General features: G+C 47.6%; 1 protein-coding gene across 5 annotated transcripts in view; it reads left to right on the top strand.

The window, feature by feature from the left end:
• Positions 1 to 72: 72 nt before the first annotated feature.
• ccser2b (coiled-coil serine-rich protein 2b) overlaps positions 73 to 21,239 on the top strand; it is a 49,288-nt gene continuing 28,121 nt past the window's right edge. For 4 of the 5 annotated variants that reach the window (XM_076987854.1, XM_076987856.1, XM_076987857.1 and 1 more), the window contains exons 1-6: positions 73 to 389; positions 10,902 to 12,287; positions 12,933 to 13,135; positions 19,607 to 19,706; positions 20,594 to 20,699; positions 20,955 to 21,084. In XM_076987854.1, coding sequence (XP_076843969.1) covers positions 10,943 to 12,287; positions 12,933 to 13,135; positions 19,607 to 19,706; positions 20,594 to 20,699; positions 20,955 to 21,084 — 1,884 coding nt within the window. In that variant the 5' untranslated portion in view covers positions 73 to 389; positions 10,902 to 10,942. The remainder of the gene's footprint in view (positions 390 to 10,901; positions 12,288 to 12,932; positions 13,136 to 19,606; positions 19,707 to 20,593; positions 20,700 to 20,954; positions 21,085 to 21,239) is intronic. The other variant, XM_076987855.1, reaches the window with a different exon arrangement.

Here is a 21,239-nt window from a genome sequence, read left to right as displayed (position 1 = left end):
TGGGACTCTTAAGTGTGGTCGCGGAGGGCGCATGCGTGGGCCGCAGTGACGTCCGTGTCAGCTGTTCTCTGGTGTGATTCAGGGAAAATCACCAATCAGTACAGACGCACACACCGGGCAGACAGCGGAGCCAAGCTCCTACTGATGTGAGCTAAGCGTTATCCTACTGAGTCATTAAAGCATTAAAATACATGAACATAAACGCATAGCTACAGCCACAGCGCGGTGGAGTCGGGCGGCACGTTTAGACTCGGTGTAAATGTGGACGGCCGGCTGGCGATCGAGTTGTCAACATGTCTTCAATGTGACATCGTGGATTTTATTTGTACGCCCCAGCTGGATCGGTGCCCTCCGAGTTGGATAAAGCAGTTCGGCGGTTTTCTGATAAGGTATGAGTATGATTGTGCTTGTCTATGAAAATACGTACCGGTTCGGTATGGGTTCGGGTTGCCACTGGTGTATTTGTCGGCCTGCGCTTTGTTTACATTAGAGGCGGAATATCAGCAAACTAACATCACACCCCGCCGGGTGAACATGCGTTATTTCCCCAGGAATGTCTAACCCTTCAGTGTTACAGCAGGTTATAAAAACCTGGACTCCTGACGGTATTCTTTTGGTAGGTAATACGTGGTATTTGGGTATTGTAGCTGTCATTGACTGGTACCTTCCGTTCACTGTTTAAAATGACTTAAAATGTTGTGATTTCACTTCACAGAAATCCTGAGTTCAAATCTTGCTCCTATTACTCGCATTTGTTTTCCATTTGGATTCAGCAGGCTGATGGGTTGTTTCCGTTAAGATGGGTACCTGAAATTCGCAAAGCACATGATACAAGCTCCCTGTCCTAAAACAGCACTGAGGGGGACATGAATTCTCTCCGACACGAGAGGTAGCTTTGGTAAACGGCCTTCTTTCAGTTGTAAAGGTGTCCCAGCCTAATAGTCAATGTGATTCCTGGAATACCTTTAAATAAGAGATGTTGCTCATCCACAGGCTTCATCTTTATAGAGTCAGTTCTGTGTGCTTAGTCACTAAATATGATCTTGCTCTGGGGGGGGCAGGGTGGTATCTCCAGCATGATTATGCTGTAAAACACTCTTTCCTCTATCCTTCTGCTATTTGTGTGGGGCCAGTGTTTTTCCTGATTTTTGAATTCTTGGCTCAGAAGTGCACGAAGATGTGAATGATCATAGCACGTCTTATCGTTAGCTGCTTCGTCTTTGAACGGCCTGAGGTAGGATGAGTGTGGTAGCTGGGGTCTGTGAAGGTCACAAACTGTGCAGAGTGTTACGAGGCGGCCCTGTGGAGTTCTGGTCTGCTGCTGTAGAGTGCCGGACCACGTCTGTTTGATTCTGTTGGGCCTAGATATTAGCCTAGCTGATGAGATCCGGTGTCTCTGAAATGGGTCAACGATCTCTCTGGTGTGTCCTTAACAGTTGTCTAAGGATTAAGGTGCTTCCTCACACATTCTAACAAGATTAGTCGCCTGCTAGTCAATGCTGTCCCAGTACACAGTGCTGCTTCACAGACGTACATTTACTTCATAGATATCCTGCCTGTAGATAAACTTCTACTTCATAGATATCCTGGGCAAATCTCCAAAAGAAAGATACAACAATGTATTAATTTAATGATTTTGTCTCTTCTTTCCCTGTACCCATATTCCTCTGCATTTGGTCGGTGGCTTTTTCAAGTGTCTGATCTGCCCAGATAATCTATGTTCTGGTTTCTCTGGGTGTGGTTTGTGAGCATGAGTGGGTGTGTGTGTCTTGCGGTCTTGGGCAAGCTGGGGTTAGTCTGAGCGTGATGAGAATCTATCGCTGATCACCTAGCTGAGCTCCTGCAGATGGGTGGTGTGGGTGCAAAGCCGGCAGGTCTTCTCAGCGAGTTGTGCTTCACTGAACGCACATTCTCCACATTTGGCACAGCCAGGCTTCACAGAGGCCTCCCTTCCCTCAGACCGTGCATTAGCATGGAGATGCTTGGTCAGGCCAAAGTCTTTCAGAGCCTCCGTTGTATGCCCACAGAGGAAAGCCTACTCAGACGCTCCTTCAGCCCGTGACCTGCGTGTGCCACCTTCGAGCATGTGGCCACGTTGCCTTTGACGAAGTTGTCTTCCCTGGTGGAGCCGGAGCGTTGATTGCACTGGGCTGTCTGAGGCTTGTTTTGATGGAGATGAGTTGGGTTACGGATCAGAACAGTGAGGCTTTAGGGCTTCATGGAACAGAGCGGTGGGGATTTAGGGCTCACGGATGCTCCTCGACAGCCTCCAATCCAGACGTACGCCAACACTGGAAAGCTAGAGACGTGCAAAATTTAAAAGCGATGATAACAGCAGGAGACACCATTGTCATCTCCGTTTAGCACTTTGTCAATTCTAGTTCCAAAATATGAAAGTACCCTAAAAAACTGAAGGTTATATTTTTTTATGACGGCAAATAAATAAGATAACACATCAGTATCAGAAATGTAAAAACAAAAAAATAAACAGGCCTAAATAATGTCAAATCCTATCGTCCTATCGTGTTTCTGGCTGTTCTTTGTGTTCATGAAACACGAACCACGTTGCTGGTGGAATGAACACTCCTGAGTTGCTGAAGGTCAGTTTGATGGTGTGCTATCAGGGATCACATCTCCACTGCCTGGGCAGTATTGGAACCGCTGCAGTCAAACTGTGGGCTGTGTGGTATATTGATCCGTAAGACTTGGTTTGCTCCAAGGGTATGTGCTGCACTCATGAGTGTGCATCTAAATGTCGATTATTAGAGTGATCCAGGTGTTTTCTGGGGTTCTGGTCCTGAGAAAGTAACTGTGGGACTTTCATAGGGTTTTCTTAGATTTTCTAGAACTTGGAACATTTTTTTACTATATGGAATATACATGACCATACTACATTTTCTAAATTCTTTATTATTCTTTTATATCACCTTTTTGCATGCTAATAACTCCTAACCCACCAGTAATCAAGAATATGGATAACGAGCTAATTATCTTGAACAGTTTTTATTCTTGTTAAATCACCAAAGTAACTGCAGAAAACAAAACATAGGTCCCTCTTTCCTGTCAGCCTTTAGCCAGGGCTGCAAATCATGGAGTCTTTTGACCGTCATTGAGTACAGTACAGATCATATACTATGGTGGATTTATTTTTGGTGTGTGCTCTGGATTGCTTGGCTCAGAGGACTATATTAAGACCATCTTACCCTCACCTGAGTGTGGCCAGTGCTAGTGGTTCATTTCAGTTTTAAGATAAAGGTTCTCCTTGCGTGTGGCGAAGGCGGCTCGGCGGATGACTGGAAACGTTGACTTGGCCAGATGCTAACGTTGCTGTGGGGTGCTCTGGACTGACCTTGTGTGCCTGGCCATCTGTGCACACACACAGCCAATACAACGATGGTTTTTTGGTTAAGCAAGTGCTCGCGTTCTGAGCATCACTGGTGCTTCTGCTTTGCTGTTTCATCAGCCCAGATGCTTCTCCTTTAGCTTCATGCTTTCCACCAAGCCTTATGTCATGATCATCTGCTGATCAATATAAATTAGATTTAGATTTTTAGATTAGATTTTTCTTAATATATTGTATGATGTTACTCTAAAGACTACGAGCAAGATTGAAGCTGCTCACTTATTCAGATTGAGCTCAGTTTCCTACATAGATAACGTGGAAAAACTTCAGAGTTCTACACTGAACAGTGCTAGAATTATGCCAATTGGGCCATTTTTGTAATGTTTTGACTGTTACTGGAAAAAAAAGTTGTAAGAAGATGCATGCTGTAGTTCTTCCCTAATCCATGAACTAATCTTACAATTAATGACGAATGTGATGAATGTGCTTCTAAACTCGGGTTACCGTGGAGATCCAGCGATGCAGCGATGGTTCTCTCTGAACCGTTGGGTGTCGTTTTCCCTCTAAGCTCTTCTCTCCAGAGTCAGGGCGGGAACGGACACGAACCTCTCATCAAATATTAATCTAGTTGCTCTCCTAAGAGCTGCGGGCTTCATGAGACATTGTGTGTCCTTTGGTCCGCTTTTTATGGTGAACTAACACTTCCTCTCATAGTTTGCCACCGTTCACTTGAACTAAATAGAACTGGAACTAAATAGATAGTTAAAAAAATAATAATAAAATTTATTTTGAAAGACCTGAGGCGATGACCAGGGAGTGGAGGAAAAGATAACGCTACAGCAACAACGTGTCAAGTGTAAAGTGTAATGTGTAAAGTGCAACGGCTCGTAAAATGTTCGCCGAGGGTTCAGTGAGAGCTTGTATGTATTTGAGCAGTGCCGAGCCAGCCCTGCAGGACTCGGCGGGTTAGACTTGCACAACAGCTTTGAAAAGGAGGTATGTCACGGTTAGTCTATACGATATGTGCTGTATGAATCACTGTGGGTTCTAATAGAAATTTGTGTTTGAATATAGGCCATAGGACATTTGTAGGTAGTTGTTTTACCTACAATTGTGGATGTAAGGTTTTGGTAAAAGTTATGCGTTATGAATATGAAAGTACTTGAGCCAAATCTTAAAATAATTTTTCATGGTCTGTTTTTTCAGATATCTTAATGTAAGTGGATAATGTGTAGATTTACTACAGACCAGTGTTTTAAATGTTTCCATCATAGAACATACCTTCATTCACTTAGGATATTAAGATCTGTTTGAACAAAACAGAGTGGCGTTTATGGATGTTTCACTACTGCAATATTTCCACCCCTTTTGAAAAAAAGTCTAGCTCCGCCACTGTACACAGCCCAGCTCCTTTCCTTTGCCATAAGTACATAACTAATCTCTTCTGGCTAATCAGTATGTTAGTACATCGTTTAAATGCAATATGCTCCTGGAAAAAAAAACTTTCCTAACAGTCAGCAGAGCCTAGTGATGCCGAGTAAGACACTGAGTCACAAGGTTGTTCTGTTATAGCTGGTGGTAGATTTATTTTAGAGCCATTTCTCTGTGACCTGCCATCTTCTCATGACCCACCTCTGCTCTCGCGGGAGTGGCTAGCCGCTGCGTCATTCAGTAATCAAAGGCGTGGTTCCGGCGGCGCTCGGATGGCAAACTCCAAGCCGCACCCGCTCGCCTTTTTGGGGCCGCGCCTTGCGACAGTGAGGACAGTGAACAGGCGCAGGGTGTGTTGAGTTTGTCTTTACATGAGTTGTCTGCTGCATGTGCTGCTTGGGCATCAGTGTTTGCCCCTGCAAAACCAGCCTTACTTTGTTCCAGGCTTGTGTTTGTCACACAGGGAGTGGCTCAGTCTACCTGGGGGGAGAACCCGTCTAAAACTCTGCTCCGTTAGAACCCACCTATAACTGTGCTCCGTTAGAACACACCTATAACTGTGCTCCGTTTGAACCTGTCTATAACTGTGCTTCGTTAGAACCCATCTGTAAATCTGTTCCATTAGAACACATCTATATCTCTGCTTCGTTAGAACCCATCTGTAAATGTACTTCGTTAGAACCCATCTGTAAATCTGTTCCATTAGAACCGGTCTATAACTCTGCGCTGTTTGAACCCATCTTTAAATCTGCTTCTTTAGAACCCATCTGTAAATCTGCTTCGTTAGAACCCATCTGTAAATCTGTTCCATTAGAACACATCTATATCTCTGCTTCGTTAGAACCCATCTGTAAATGTACTTCGTTAGAACCCATCTGTAAATCTGTTCCATTAGAACCTGTCTATAACTCTACTCCATTCAAACCAGTCTGTAAATCTGCTTGATTAGAATCTATCTGTAAATCTGCACCATTAGAACCTGTCTATAACAATTTAGTGGTCCGGTCCGTCCCTGTAAAATGACCTCTATGACTGACACTTTTGAAAAGGCCCAGAGGGTTTCAGTGTGGAGTGGAGTAAAAAGTCTTCTATTGGTGTAAAAAGTCTTGATTGACAGTGCTGAAGTTCCACTTCTTTGTTTGCTATTGGTTCTGAAAGGCAGCCACGACAGGTGAATGTTTTACTTGCCCTCAGAGCTTTGGTCCGTCTTTATGTGCAGTGAGCATTATACTGCCCCATCCATCACCTCTTAATGGTCTTTCCTTTGTATCATGTTGCCTCATACTGAGAGTGGAGCCCAGCACCCATAATGACCTGCTGAGTGTCCCCTGACAGACCTCCCATGCCCCTGATAGACCTCCCACATAGAATTACTTCAGGTTTGTGGTAATAGGCTTGTTTATTACCACTAATAACCTTAGAAATGCCTCATTCCAGCTGTGCGTGTTCCACGTCTGCATGTACACAATTGTGCTAGGGCCTAGTCACGCGTATTAAAATAGGCCTCAGATTCTCATTTACATTTACATTTATGGCATTTAGCAGACGCTCTTATCCAGAGCGACTTACAAAAGTTCTCCCCACACACCTCCCCAGGGCATGTATGACTAGTGGTCAGGCGTGTTGTAATGTGTTTCCATGGAGACATGTATGATGTGCTAGAAATCTAGGTCTTGAATTTAGGTTGGCTGTGCTGATATCAGCCTGGCGGTTGGACAGGAGAACAGCTCTTCCCGCCATTTTGGGGGGTTGGTTGTGTAGCAGGCCTGACTGGGGTGGGGGGGCGTGTGTGGGGCTGGGGGTTGGTTGTGTAGCAGGCCTGACTGGGGTGGGGGGGCATGTGTGGGGCTGGGGGTTGGTTGTGTAGCAGGCCTGACTGGGGTGGGGGGGGCGTGTGTGGGGCTGGGGTTTGGTTGTGTAGCAGGCCTGACTGGGGTGGGGGGGCGTGTGTGGGGCTGGGGGTTGGTTGTGTAGCAGGCCTGACTGGGGTGGGGGGGCGTGTGTGGGGCTGGGGGTTTGGTTGTGTAGCAGGCCTGACTGGGGTGGGGGGGCGTGTGTGGGGCTGGGGGTTGGTTGTGTAGCAGGCCTGACTGGGGTGGGGGGGCATGTGTGGGGCTGGGGGTTGGTTGTGTAGCTGGTATTAGCCTTCGTCTTGAAGAACAGTTGTTCCAAATCAAGTCACCCTTTAATCTCTGCAATGGGAAGTCATATAAAGCTCCATTGTGAGATAATGGTCTTGTATTGTGTTCAGCTGAGCACTCCGTGGCCTTTATGCTCTTCTGGTGATCTTCTATTGGTTCTGTTGCCTGGGCATTTGCTTTTAGGCTGCAATGAGGTTAATGGACTGATGAAAGCAGCTGTTCTGTTGCACTTTCTCTAGATCTCACGTGGGCTGAATACTGGTTGCCAGAAATCTAAATTTTACTCTACTCTGCCGCAGATTAGGATGTTAGCACGCACTTGATCAGAGAACACTGAGTCAGATTGCTCGAACAGTACGTTCTGTGTGTGATTGTATTTGTCTGTCCGTCCTTTAGCCGTGTGATTTTGTGCTTTATGTCTCTAAATGTTCATGGGCGTGTCCGGTGTCTGGCCGGGGCCCTTACTGTCCTACCTTCCTCCACCATGACGCTGTGTATTTCAGATGAAGGAGCAGCGCTCGTTTGGCGTGGACACGTGAACCCATGACCCTGTAAACATTTAATGACCGTGTGTGTTCCCTCATACGCCTTATGTACTGTAACTTGTAAATCCATCTTCGGGGTGATGGAACCTTCCAGGTCTTAGAAGGAATTTCAACCTTCTCTTCTTCCTCAGTTATTGACCATAACAGAGTGTCACACTGTGAATGTTCAACTTAACTTATAAAGCGCCTTTCTAGATACCCATGGTTGCTTTACAACACTGGTGGTTGCCATTAAATGTTGTTCTGATACTGACAGAGTTTTATTGTGTTGAATATGGCTTTGGTGGTTTGGGGACACATTGATCCATTGCACACAGATCACATGGCAGAGCTGCTATAAACTGCCCCTGGAGGAGCCCCCTGGGGTATAGGGGCAGGTGTTTTTTTTTTGCTGTTGCCATGGCTCCGGTGGCCACGTGTAAATGGATCCTGTGTGTGGCAGACGCCAGCAGTCCTGCTTGGAATCCTGAGTCGGGAGGCCATAGAACTGTCGGGGGTCTCCCTACTCTCTCTCTCACACACACACACACACACACACCTGCAGCCAGGGCTTAGAGTGTGAGGAGGCAGGGAGAGTAAAGTGTGGCTCACACGAGAAGTGTGTGTGTGTGTGTGTGTGTGTGTGTGTACATGTCTGGGTCTGTCTAAAGTGTCCAGCCAGCTCAAGCTTTTTAAGGGTCAATAATAGTACAGAATGGTGGGCTATTTTTTCATTTTGACCATATATTTTTCATTTTTATGAGAAGCCCAAAAATCATAGCTATTATTTTCTATGTTAAACATGTAGGCTGTGTAGTGCTTCAAGACCTATAGAGTGACAGTGGGGTGGAAATGATCATAATGGTGTGTTTAAATAAGAACTATCAGCACCGACCTTATTTACACACATTCATAAGACAGGACAATTCTGTGTCATCATTATATTATTCATTGAAGATGATCACATTAGATCCATGATTGGTTAAGCCTGGTTGGTCAAGTGGACCCACACTCTATGGGTCCTCAGAACCTCAGCCTTAAAGATGTTGGCTGTGATATGGCCATGGTATCATAGACGAGACCACTCGAAGTCAGAATGTTGTTTGCAGGCATATTTTAATATCCACAAAACAGTATTGATATAAAATTGGTTTATATCCCCCACACTGTGATCACATTGCCTTTTATACAGTGTTAGATATTGTGTCCATATGTTAAAGAACTAAGGGTTGGTTGTATTTGTGTGTGAGAGTGTGTTTGTGTGTGTGTGCTTGTTTGTGCATCAGGGTACATGTGATGAGTCTGCATGGATGAGCGAGCGAGAGAGTGAGTGTGTAAATCTGGGGGTCTGTGTATGTGTGTTCACAACTGCCTGCAAGTGAGAGATGCAGAGGCTACCACTGTGGTGCTCTGTGAAGGTTTATCTGTCCTTTAGCCCTGTGTGTGTGTGTGTGTGTGTGTTTTTGTGCGCGTGTGTGTGCTTCAGGGATGTGGGGTGTGAAACTGCTCTCCCTGCTAAACTGTAGTTCCATCCGTCCAGGCCCGTCCTTGGTCAACCTTGCCATAGCGCAATGCACACACAGCCGCGGCTCAGACCGGCGCCCACGCCCACACGTGACCTGCAGCAGCACCTCTCTGATGCCTTCCTGTAGCACACGCGCGCCGCCCCCACGTTGATTGCGGCCCGCTTGGATCTGTAACCTCAGCCCTTCTCATGAGCATCCCTGAGAAATTCCTTGCTAGCCCAAGAAGACTAATGTAATCTAATGTAAACCAACCACATATATATGGAGCACACACACAGACATGCACTCTACAGTCGGTCTGCCTGGTCTCTCTGGGCACCGGACGCTGTTCCTTCAATTATTGCATGGCGGTTACCAACGCATGATAAATCGGCGCAGCCCAGGAATGGAAACGGCATCATGGGATTGTGCTCGTGCTGTCGACTGTCTCTCCTGTGGAAGCCATGGAGGTCTTTGCTGCTGCTATGAGATATGAGACATTGTTGTGAGGTCCTTCGCACCTTTGCTGTCATCCAGAAGAGAGTGGGTTAGGGTTATCAGACCTGGTGAAGCATCTGCTCTCCCAGGCCTGCAGACCCATGTCCAACGTGCTTGGGGCGAAATACACCAGCGTGTCAGGAGAAGTCAGCATGTCAGGAGCTTCTTATCGTCTCGTTTGGTGCAGCAATTTCATTAGCTTCCATGATCTTGAGACGGTGGCCTTGCTTTGAGGCTGAGGTACTATCTAGGAGGTGCCATCTGCTTTTGTGTGGCGACCATGTGACGATCAAAGCCGAGGGTAAGTAGGGCCTGATCGTTATCGGTGGATTGACCGATACCTTCCGACGCCAACCCTGCAGAAGTGTTGGCATCTCGGAGCAAAAAGAGCCTTTGTGTTTGCAGTCGTAAAGAGATGACTGAAGATGTTTGTGCGATCATGCTTTGCTCCTCCAGGAGGTCCAGAAGCCTTCCAGCGTCTAGCATGAGGCTTCACAGAAGATGGTTGCGTTCTGTCCCTGTTCCTATCCCTGTGTGCCCCAATGCTTCTCACTCAGGAGCTCTCGGCTCCAGCAGGGGGCGGGGCATCGCAGACCTCTAAACCCGCCCCGCCCTGCCTGACCCCACGTCTTAGCTCACATACTTCGTTAACCCAGTTTTCCCATCATGAGCCACTCTTGTGAAGTCTTGCTGGAAGTAGGGCCTAATAACCAGGACACTATTGTTCTATTTACCTACATATTCCACCTCGAACTGCGATCGTGATTCATGCAGTGTTGCAAGACAAGTAATCCTGTTTTGTGTGCAAATCAAGATACATGCTTCATAGGTTAAACACTATAGATGATGGTTTTATCTGCAGTCCAGTTGCTTTTGCATTGCAGTTCATGTATGAGCTTAATATCAACGTGAGCTTGTGTTGCTCAGCAGAAGGCGGGTTCCTTCCTGCCATCCTTGCCGCTTGCTTGTTAAAGGTCTCGTCTCGAGTTTCTGGCAGGCTGCTTTATGACGACACGTGCAGCAAGTGCCATGCAAATCAAATTTAGGTGGCTGTGAAATGTAGCCGACTGGAATGTCCTCATAGCATAGTTGGCGTCTGACGTTTTTTAGACTGATAAAGGTGGCAGGTTTAAGCAGAGGTTTTTTTGGTTTGGCTTTGAATTTGCGGTCATTACTGTGAAGTCCTGGGAGTAGTTGAGGGGAAATGCAGTGGCAATATCATTGGCCATGGTGATGAATCTCATATTACTGCTCTGAGTGGTCATGACTCATTCCTTTTCTAGCCCTTCCCTTTGGCTACTGTCTGTCATAACTGTAATCTTCATAATATTATTGTACGCCAACGTGACTGCTCACAGGGCCGGGTGATGATGTGATCCTGAAACGTACATTTAAGATGACCTTGAGGCTCGTGTGTGGTGATGTGATGTGTGTCCCTTTACGTGTCTTTTTCCTCTAGTTCCGCCCCTGTGCTCAGACCCATGGTAGGGGAGACAGCCGATGGAAGAGACGGCCCTCAAACAGCCCACCATGGTCTCCCGCTTGCCCAAGTTTGGCTCTCGTGCCTCTGCTGCTGGCTCCCTGTCCAACGGCTCTGCGCTGCCCGTGTCCTGCGGGGGCTCTAAGGCGTTACCCTCGGGGAAGCAGAACGCCGTCGTCCGACTCCCTCCAGCCCTCTCTCTCAAGGGGAAGAAGAGAAGGGAGGACGGCGTGGAGAAGGTTCCGGACACCGGAGAAGATGTCCGTGCGCCGCACCGCTCCCAGCCGCCGCACCGCTCCGTCACGAGGGAGATTAGGAAGCCATCGGTGACCCTGGCGGGAAAAACCTCGCGCCCCTCCCCGACTGCAGCAGCCCCCCGCCCCAGAACGCCCCCCCAGTCCACCAGGGTCAACTCCCGCGTCCCCGCACCCAAACTCCCCTCCACTGGGCAGCCACTGGGGGGCAGTAAAGCCAGCGTCAACGGGGTCTCCTCGAGCTCGGGCGTGGCGAAGGCTGGCGGAGCCTCGACCACGCCCACGCTGTCGAGGTCCAACGACAGCCTCCGCTCCCTCCCCGTGGAGAACGTGGTGCGCTCACGCAGCTTCAGCTACTTGAAGAGCCCCACCTCCTCCACCTCCCCACCGCTCACTCGCTCCTTCTCCTTTAACCGGGCGGCAGAGCTGGCCAAAGAGCTGCCCCGCCCACTGGCGCAGTCCCCATTGGCCAGGTCTCCTGTCACTCAGCCATCTCTGGTGCTGGCCAGTGAGAAAGCGGGAGCTTTTGGCTTTGCTAAGCCTGCGTTCGCCCCGAGTGACGGACGCCCCTTTCCGCCCGCAGCCCTGAAGAAATCCCTTTTACCTAGCTGCTCTGGCAGCAAACCATCGGCCCTTAGCTATAAGCTAATGCGGCCGTCACTCATCAAGCAGCCCCGCCCACTACTGGCAGGGAAAATCCAGGCGAAGGCAGAGGTCACCCAGAGGGATATGGGCTTTCACGCAACAGCGTCACCCACACCTGAACCTTCCAGCAACACAGAAAGTGCTGGAACCACGCCGGAGGAACCCTCTTCTGGGAAGGAGACAGATGGGAGCCGCGGTCCAGCGCTGGAGGTCCCGGAGGACATGTCGCTGTCGTCCACGTCTTCTCTGGAGCGCAACGACATCAGTGAAGAGTACATGGACGACTTCGATGACTTGGGCAATGGCAGCGGGACCCTGCTGCTGACGGCTCGGGGAAGGGGCCACGCAGGTCTCCGTGAGGACAGTAACGCCCTTATCAGCCAGTATCATGAGGGCTCGTCAATACTCCTGTCTGACACGGTAGACTGGGCTGACACGGTAGACTGGGCTGGGATTGGCCTCACAGGTATCCCACAGTGCAATACTGTAGGGGGTCGCCTACAGTATTGATTTTATATACTGTTGTTACAGTGCAGTTGACACATGCATTAGCTGTTATCTAGCCAACATAATGTATAGTGTCTATTCCTTTAAAATGGTTTCTTGGAACTGCCTTTATGAGTAATTTCAAAGTAATTGTAATGATTGTTGAAGCTGAATTGAGTCTTTAGATTTAAATGTATGTTTCTTCATTAAAGGCATCCATCAGGCTTTAAGGTGGCTAGTTAAGATGGCCGGTTAACTAACGTTTGCCAACTTTTTAAGATGATGAAAATGAGTAAAGGTGGGCCGTGTTTCCAGGACCTTGACAATAATTAAAAATGCCTGGAAAATATAAACATTGTACAATATAAAGAAAATCTTTGACCTTATTGTTAAGGTTTTGGATACCTACAAACTAAACTTTTTGTCAGCAAGTAATAGGCAGTTTTTGTAAGTAATTTGGGGGGAAAAAAACATTTGAAAGTGAACACTTTATTGACAACAAATTCAGCGCAATTTAAAAAAGACATGCTCCCTTGAAAGACTAAACAAGGTTTGCTCCTGTACTGTTTAGTACACAAGCTTCATTCTGACTGGCTGACTGGCTCCCCTTGTGTGTGTTGTGTAGGCAGCAGGGAAGAGTTGGGCTGCTCCCCTCGCTGTGCCAGCGATGTGCTGTCTACCAGCGGGGACGCACCCCATGGATCCTCCTTGGACCTCTCGCCCTCCGACAGCTCTGGGGGCACCTACATGTGGGACGAGGAGGTCCTGGAGCCACTGGAAACGGTCCCGCACGGGGTTGGAAGCTACGACTCTGACCTCAACAGCATGGTTGGTGCAAACTCCAAGCACTACACTGCAAGGTGTAGAGTAATGTTGTTATAATGTTATAGTGTGTGTGGGTTCGGTGTAATGTTATAGTGTGAGCACATCTAAGTTGTGGTTGGAACAACAGTGGCAGCCACTGGCAGTCAAATTACTCACCTATGAAGCACTATACTACCCTATACTTTATTATTCTACACCATATTATCCTACACTATGCTATACTATACTACACCATACTGTACTTAACTATACTACACTACACTATGCTATACTAAACTATGCTATAGTACACTATGCTATACAACACCAAGCAAGGCAGTCTGTGTTCTCTGAGCTCTGCTGACCGCAGCTAAATCTTTCTTCCTTCTTTTTTTGACTTCTTCAGCGCTGCTAGAGGTAAACGTGTAGGGTGTGCGTGGAGGATGATGGCTAATCCTGGACACGCATTTGTGCATGTGTGGATACGGTTGGCCTCTCTGCACCGCCCATCAGAAATGGCTTGTGGAGTCACATGATCAGGCAGCACAGACAGGCAGTGAGGCATCGCTAGTCGGCTAATTTACATGGGCGGGGAAGCGAATGTTTGTCCCTGCTTGGAGTCTGGTGCACATACGGTGGCCTCAGAAGCTTAATAACAATCTCCCTCTGCCACCTCAGGGTCACATCCATGCTGCGTGGACTGAGGAGTCTGGGACACGAGCCTAACAAACAAACAAACAACATAAAAACCCACAGCTGTGGTTTAGGTGCATTTACGAGTCTTCCTTGAGCCCTGTATCTGACTGTAGACCCATGGTATTACTGTAGCATAAGGACCAACCTTCCAAGCAGAGACCGCTTCCTGGCTAAGAGCATCTGGCAGATGCGGTAAATGTAGCTATAGTATGATTCAGCCTTAATGCACAGAGTTTAGCAGGCGAACACTTTGTGCTGACGCACAGGCCCTCTGCTTTTGGAGTCGTGCCACTTACCTTGTCCTGTGAAATTGAAGCCCATCTATTAGGGCTCCCATTGGTTGTTTCGGGTGGTCTATTCCCGGTACCCGTCACAACAGCCAATCAGAATGCTCAGCACATGTCTTGTCAGGGGGCAGACCTGTGAGGATTAAATGAGGGAATGACGCTGCAGTTGTGTCCATAGCCCTCCAACGTCTGCTCCTTGCTTTATCTTCTTACACAGATGAAAGGAGGAGATTGTTTTTCATCTCAACCTAATTCCCTTTTTTGAGTGAGGAGCTTAGAATTTTATATTTTATGCTTAGCACACCAGTGTCTTTTATGTGTACAGAAATATAACATCTTGAATATTGAATAATTTTCTATTTTTAACCTCTTAAAGGACATAATTGTATTGTTATTCTATACTGAAATATGTTAAGTGTATTTCATATGTCAAATGTATATGTAGTTTGAACTTTTATCATTATGACATCCCATGTGAAGAGTCACTAACCTAGTGTGGAATTCTGATAATCCACTAAATATCTCACTAATGTTAAAAACTGCTTCTAAACAGCATATCTGCCATGTTTTAGTGGCATCCCTGCCAAGACGCTCTGTTAATCCAGAATTAAAGAACCAGAGACCCTGCAATGATGTGCAGCTAATTATCAAGGATTCCCACAGTGATACCCTGGTAATTCATGTGATCTGTGATGAGTGGAAATGTAATGTTGTGAAGGAAAGTGCACACAGGTAGGGCACGCCTGAAATGCATAAACTCATAACAGTATCATTGTTTTCTTTATTTCACGTTATAAACGTATTATTTAAGCCAGGCGACTGCTGCTCCTTGCTGTGAGCAAATGACTGGTGTGATACCTCCCTCTTGTGGCCATTCACCATTATTGCAAGCTGCAGCAACAATTTTGCAGCCTCATGAGATGGCCCAGTGTTTGTATAGTACTTGAATGTAGTAGTGACGTTTAACTGCTGACGTTACCGGTACAGTTATGTAATCTCACGTGTGCACCATTACACACCGTTATTTCCACTGTGCCTCTTTAAATCATCACACCCATCCTTAGACACTCTCTGTGGTCCACATTGCATATGTCTATTTAGAGGGTCTGCTTTATTTTCCTAAGAGCTTAAATGCCTTCTGCACACACAGACGGACGTTTGATATCGGCACAGGATTTGATGATTGAAATAACATTTTCTCCTCACATATCCCCTATAATAATGTTATGCCTCTAATCACAGCGTTGTAATACGTGAGTTATTAAAGTGAGACGTGTGATCACGTGGGGGAGAGTCATGTGGGGGAGAGTGCGACTCCTCCACCACTGTTCTCATGGAGGTGCTCTCCCCCTGGGCTTCACACACTACCTCTGCTCCTCCATGGTTCTGTTCCTCCATAGCTGGTCAGGAGCCCCATCCCCCTTCTAAATCAGGGGTAGTTTTAGTTTTCTGCCTTCCTGCAGAGTCTGATTCCCCTTGTAGAGGAAGCAGTAGAACTCTGTGCTGTGATCTGTGTAGGTCATCTTTGACCCCACACACACACACACACACACACACACTCACACACACACTCACACACACACACACACACACTGCACCATTCTGAGTCCTGCCTGTCTCGCCTGTAGAAGGTTTGCAGAGTCATCGTCTTGACTGTCTGCTGCAGTGAGTGCAGGTGTAGACTCCACCCCTTTGACTCTGGAGTCTGGACCTTGAGTCTATGTGTGATTATAATCCCCTTAGACTGATTTAGAGTATTGCTAAAGAAGCTAAGTGAAATCATCTGTGATTAGCATTATTTGGAACGATATGTTCTGTATTATAAAATTTAATAATAAATTAATAAGTTTTAGCTCAGACACTACTCCTTATTGTTACTCTATATGATGATCAGTATTTTTTCAGTTTGAGTAGGTGCGGTCAGAACTCTCAACTGTATGAGTTAATCTCTCAGGAATAAAAACGTGAATTTTTCCAGGCTAAAACTTGAAGGATAATGACAGCACGTAGAGGTTAGTTTCACTTACTTTGAAACCTAGTACACAGTTCCTCTCTGCGACATGTCCATGGCACACACCCAAATTCATTTATTGGTGGATAAATTGAGTCCCGGGTCACTCGGCATCGGGGAGGACACGGAGCGCAGATACCACTCTCCTTGCAGAGAGTGGAAATGATGCAATGTGCCACTAGATGGCAATGTTGCTCCACAGTGGGGGGAGTGGGCTATCTGCAGAGGAGAGAGTGAGAGAGCTTCTTGATCCCCCTCTCTCTCTCTCTCTCTCTCTCTCTCTCTCTCCATCTCACTCGCCCCTCCTTACTCCTCCCGCTCATTCCTCCCTGTCTGTCTCCCTCTTACCCATTCCCATCTGCCCCCACCCCATAGACTCTCTGGCTGGCTCCTTCAGATCTGTCTAATCGCCTCGGCTGGTGGAGCAGATAACACGCTCACGCCCCTTCTGCCCTCTCCGTCTCCCCTGGGGAGGCCTGCTGCTGTGGTTGATGTCGTTGCCCGCTAAACCTCGGCATCACCGGGCAACCCGCAAACCCGTTTCACGTAGTCGTTTTATTTTTCTGTTTTTAATTCCCATTTCCAGTTGACTAATGACAAACTGCAGCAGTTTTATTAAGTTGTTAGGTCACAGGGGCATGCTGGGTCACAGGGGCATGCTGGGTACACTGGGGACACTTATTTTCCTGCTTCCCGAGGATTTCGATAGGCCGCCCTGTGTTCCACTTCTGCTCCCCCGTTGCTCCATGCCCCTCACCCCACACCCCTCACCCCTCACCCCTCACCCCTCACCCCACACCCCACACCCCACACCCCACACCCCTCACCCCTCATCCCTCACCCCACACCCCTCACCCCTCACCCCACACCCCACACCCCTCACCCCTCATCCCACACCCCTCACCCCTCACCCCACACCCCACACCCCTCACCCCTCACCCCTCACCCCACACCCCACACCCCACACCCCTCACCCCACACCTGGCTGGTATTCCCACAAGTGAGCGACTCCACTATCCGGAAGCTGTCCCTCTCTCTGTCTCCCTCTTTCTCTGTAATCAAATACACTGTTGCCAAAGCAGTAAAGAGAGAACACCTGAGAACAAACATAACATAGGTAACATATGACTATGCCATAAGTTGGAATAAAGCACTAGGAATTACGTTATTTACAAAGTCATTACTAATCAATAAAGGGAAATAAGAGCCAAGACCAAAACACCAACCTTTATTTGGGTTTACATGTCAGTTAGGAATGTGAAGATATGGTCAGATGTTTGATAATTTGGTAAGAAGCTGATCAGATTTTTGCCCAGAACATGATGATCTGGTAGTTAGTTTGTTATTCTACTGTTGTTGATGCTGCAGTATAACATGTCCAGGTTAGATAATTGGGTCAAATTTATCACCGGATTTGAATATGGGGTTATGAGTACTTCATTCCAGACCTACATTTAAAATGAGATTGAAAAGTTTTAGAATAGCCAATTTGAATTTTTCTATCTGTATTTTTCAGCATTTCATTTAGGATGCCGTCTGTACCACAGGCTTTTCTGAGTTGGAGACTTCTGAGTTTGTCTTCTAGTTCTTCCTCTGATCAGGAAGTCCAGTGGATTTTGGTTCCTTATTGTTGTTTCAAGAGTTCCTAATTTTTCAGAACTATTTTGTTGTTCTACGTTAATCACTGTACTAATTGGGAGTCTAATAGGAAAAGTTTCTAATGTATCCGTTCAAGCCATTTCTCTTACTGAGTTCTCTTTGATTGTTTTTCTTGATAGTTAGATTTAATAATTGTGTTGCATGATCAAGATTATAATTTAGGTTTTAGGTGGACGTGGTCGTAGAGGGAAATCGTGTCCAGAGTCGGCTGATGGCGAGGGCGTTGTTGGGTTTAAGCACACACTCTCTGGAGATACTGGCATGGATTTTCTGAATTGTGTATGGTGGATGATCTTTGCAGGGCCGCAGGGTGGATGACGTCTGAATTAGAGAAGGTACCGCAGGCCTTCTCCATCACGTCTCTTAGGAGACTGTAAGCTTGTAGCTGTTGTGAGCTGGTAGTGGTTGGAGGTGGAGTAGACTGTTGTAAGCTTGTGGAGGTTGGGGGTGTAGGCTGAAGTTGAGTTTTCTGCTGTTGGTGTAGCACCGGGGAACCTCGCTGGACGTCACGTCCATGTCTAACTGCGGCTTTCCAGCCAGAGCGTAACGTCTGGATGAAGATGACATGGCAACAAGCACACAACTGTTCTCTCAGACTTTAGACAGTGCTGTTTCTCTGCTCCCCTCTCTCTCTCTCTCTCTCTCTCTCTCTCTCTCTCTCTTGCACCTGGCACCCCCTTGGGGTGAGTGGGGACTGTAGTGGTGTGAAAAGGGGTCAGGGGGTTAGGTGCTCGTCTGAAATGCAGGAGGTACGCTGCACAAAGGGCCTCGTCCGCAAGGCCGCACAGAATGGAAGCGACCCGGTTGGTCCTCTGAAAGGGAAGAGCTCGCTCGCTGAAGCAGGACACAGGCACTGAAGAGCAGGAGGGGGTCACAAAACACAGCACGTCGTGCGACAGGCCGTGACTAGGCCAGCCAGGGAACCGAAACACCACACTCACACATACACAGAAAAAACATGCAGTTACTCAGTCCCATAGTCCCACTCTTTCCCTGAAGACAATAGAAGTTTGATAGTGGTTCATGTGAGGAGGCCATTTCATACACAGAAATGTGCCAGTTCTTGTACAACCCAATTGTTCCATCAGGCTATAGGCTTCTGCTCTGAACTCCTTGTCAATCAAATTGTTTTAGTGCCCCATCGTAGACCCCAATCCTTCTAAAGCCCCTGTCTTCCGCTCGATTCTGCCCCATGGTACAGCCCCTTGAACGCTTAATATTTCCACGCTGCAGAGTGGAGCTGCTCATGGGGAAAATTCATTTCCCAGGATTCTTGGGCTGGGACTAATCCAACGCCTGGCGCGGCAGATCCCAGAGCGGAAACCCCGACGTTGGTCCGGGCCCACAGATAACGGCAACTGCCCGAACGCGCTCCGCCCAAATGCGCTCCGCCCAAAACGCACCGCCCAAAACGCACCCCTCAAAGCAGTTTTTTACCCCTCCGTCACGCGACGGCCATCGGCCTGGTCGCTCATGGCCTGAGATCGATTGTACCCAGGATCTCCAAGCGCAGTTATCTCAAGCAATTCAGGTAAACTGAATACAGTGGGTCTCTTATAACAAGACGAGATGGCCTCGGTATTGATTAAGGCACGTCACACTTCTCCTTGCTGGCTAGTTCTGCCAATACCGCCATTTGTTATTTTTGCTGGGCTTTTTTTTGTTTTTTTTGGATAAATGAAGCTCTCTGCAGATCTCTGTCCTTTGTGTATTGTCAGGGACTTAAGTATACTGACCCTCCAGCCATCTGAGCTCTGATTGTTCAGCATTTAAACCGTGTAACTCTTTTGTCTCTTTCATCCCTCACCTGCTTTTTGTCCCTACTTTGTTCACGTCCACAAGGACATTCTCAACAATCTGGACAACCTGGAGTCATGCGATCTGGAGGACGATGACCTCATGCTCGACGTGGACCTGCCTGAAGACGCCTCCCTCAGCAGCGGTGAGCGAAGCCTCCATGTTCTCAGCCAACACATCATGACCATCACTGATATATTTTACAGTGGCTCTTGGAGCGGTCCTCGAAGGTGTCCAATCAATAATTAAAACTAGGCTCTGCTATCAAGACTCTGCAGGTAGTCATACAGCTCTGGGTTTTTTTTTTCTCCGTGCATATTAGAATACAAACATACCAGGAGCGCTTTCACCACTAAATAAAAGATGTTGTCTCAGCAACACGCTTCTGTGTCCCAGAGTTTGTGTTTACTGGTCAGGTCACCTACAGCGACCCGCCCCAAGCGGATGTCGTAACTCGCGAGGACCCGAGTTTGTTGTCGTGTGAACAAGGTCGGCATAGGTGCATGCTCGTCTGTGTGTGAGCCCTGTGGAGTGGCGTGTTTACGAGGGGCTTGTGAAAGGCGTGTGTAATTCCTGTTTTCAGAGTGTTCCTGTTCATGGAATGAGTGCTTTTGACGCTTGCCTGAGACCTTACCTGAGAGGCAGTTCTGCTGTTTCTAAAGACGAAATCATTTCCATAATACCTCTGACTGTGTTTGTGTGAGAGGGAGCGCGAATTACATTTGAGAATCTCCTGGGGACTGCTACAGCAGAGACTCTGCTCTCTGATCCAGCTATGATCTCTAGTTTGTTTATATCTTTTTCAGATGGACAGCCTGACTTCTTTCTGAAAGTGAAGCAGGCCATCTACTGAAGTGTGTGTGTGTGTGTGTGTGTGTGTGTGTGTTTCCTTAGGCCTGCAGTAAGCATCATCTTTTTTACCTGTCTGACCCCTCTTTTGTGCCTTGTACTTGTACAAAAGTCTTTCTGTATTCTGTATTTTGTATTATTCGTTCACTAGTTCAGTCCGCTGTGTCCATGTGGCTGTTGCAGATGTTGACGGAATGTGCCACTACGAGTGCTCGGACGGGGGTTACTGGCCATGGAGGAGGCGGCAGCAGTGCTGGGGGAGGCAGGACAAGCTCTATGACGACAACAGGTGAGCTTATTACGCTCTGGCTGGAAAGCCGCGGTTGGACATGGACGTGCCGTCCAGCGAGGTTCCCATCTCCACCCTTCTCCTCATGCTGTCTGCCCAACGTCTGTCAAGTTAGAATTCCATCTAATTTGAGGTCATGTGGCCGCAACGTTTTCTGTTTGTTCCTCGTGGTGGCTGTTGCGGAACGTCAGTGGCCTCAGACTCCAGACGTTTACATTTCTTCTGTTCTTCCACTACCGTCTGTCTGGTCCACAGAGACGGGCACCTGTGTCTGGGGAGGCGGGACGGAGAGCAGGCATGTCTCGATGAGCTGACGCTGAAACACATGACCCAGGACTGCTCATACGTCAAAGACCAGCTGATCCAGCTGAGACGACTGCTACAGGTCTCACACACACTTGCATACACACACTTGCACACACACACACACGCACACACACACACACACACACACCCTGAACTAACTCTGCCTCTGTATTCCGTATCCTATTCCAACAATCGGAAGATTGAAATGAAAACTTTACTTGCCTATGTGCTACG

Source organism: Brachyhypopomus gauderio, unplaced genomic scaffold, assembly GCF_052324685.1.
Source record: "Brachyhypopomus gauderio isolate BG-103 unplaced genomic scaffold, BGAUD_0.2 sc57, whole genome shotgun sequence".
NCBI classification, from domain to species: Eukaryota; Metazoa; Chordata; class Actinopteri; order Gymnotiformes; family Hypopomidae; genus Brachyhypopomus; species Brachyhypopomus gauderio.
The sequence above is the reverse complement of the archived record's forward strand: the minus strand, read 5'-3'. Positions and strand labels throughout refer to the sequence as shown.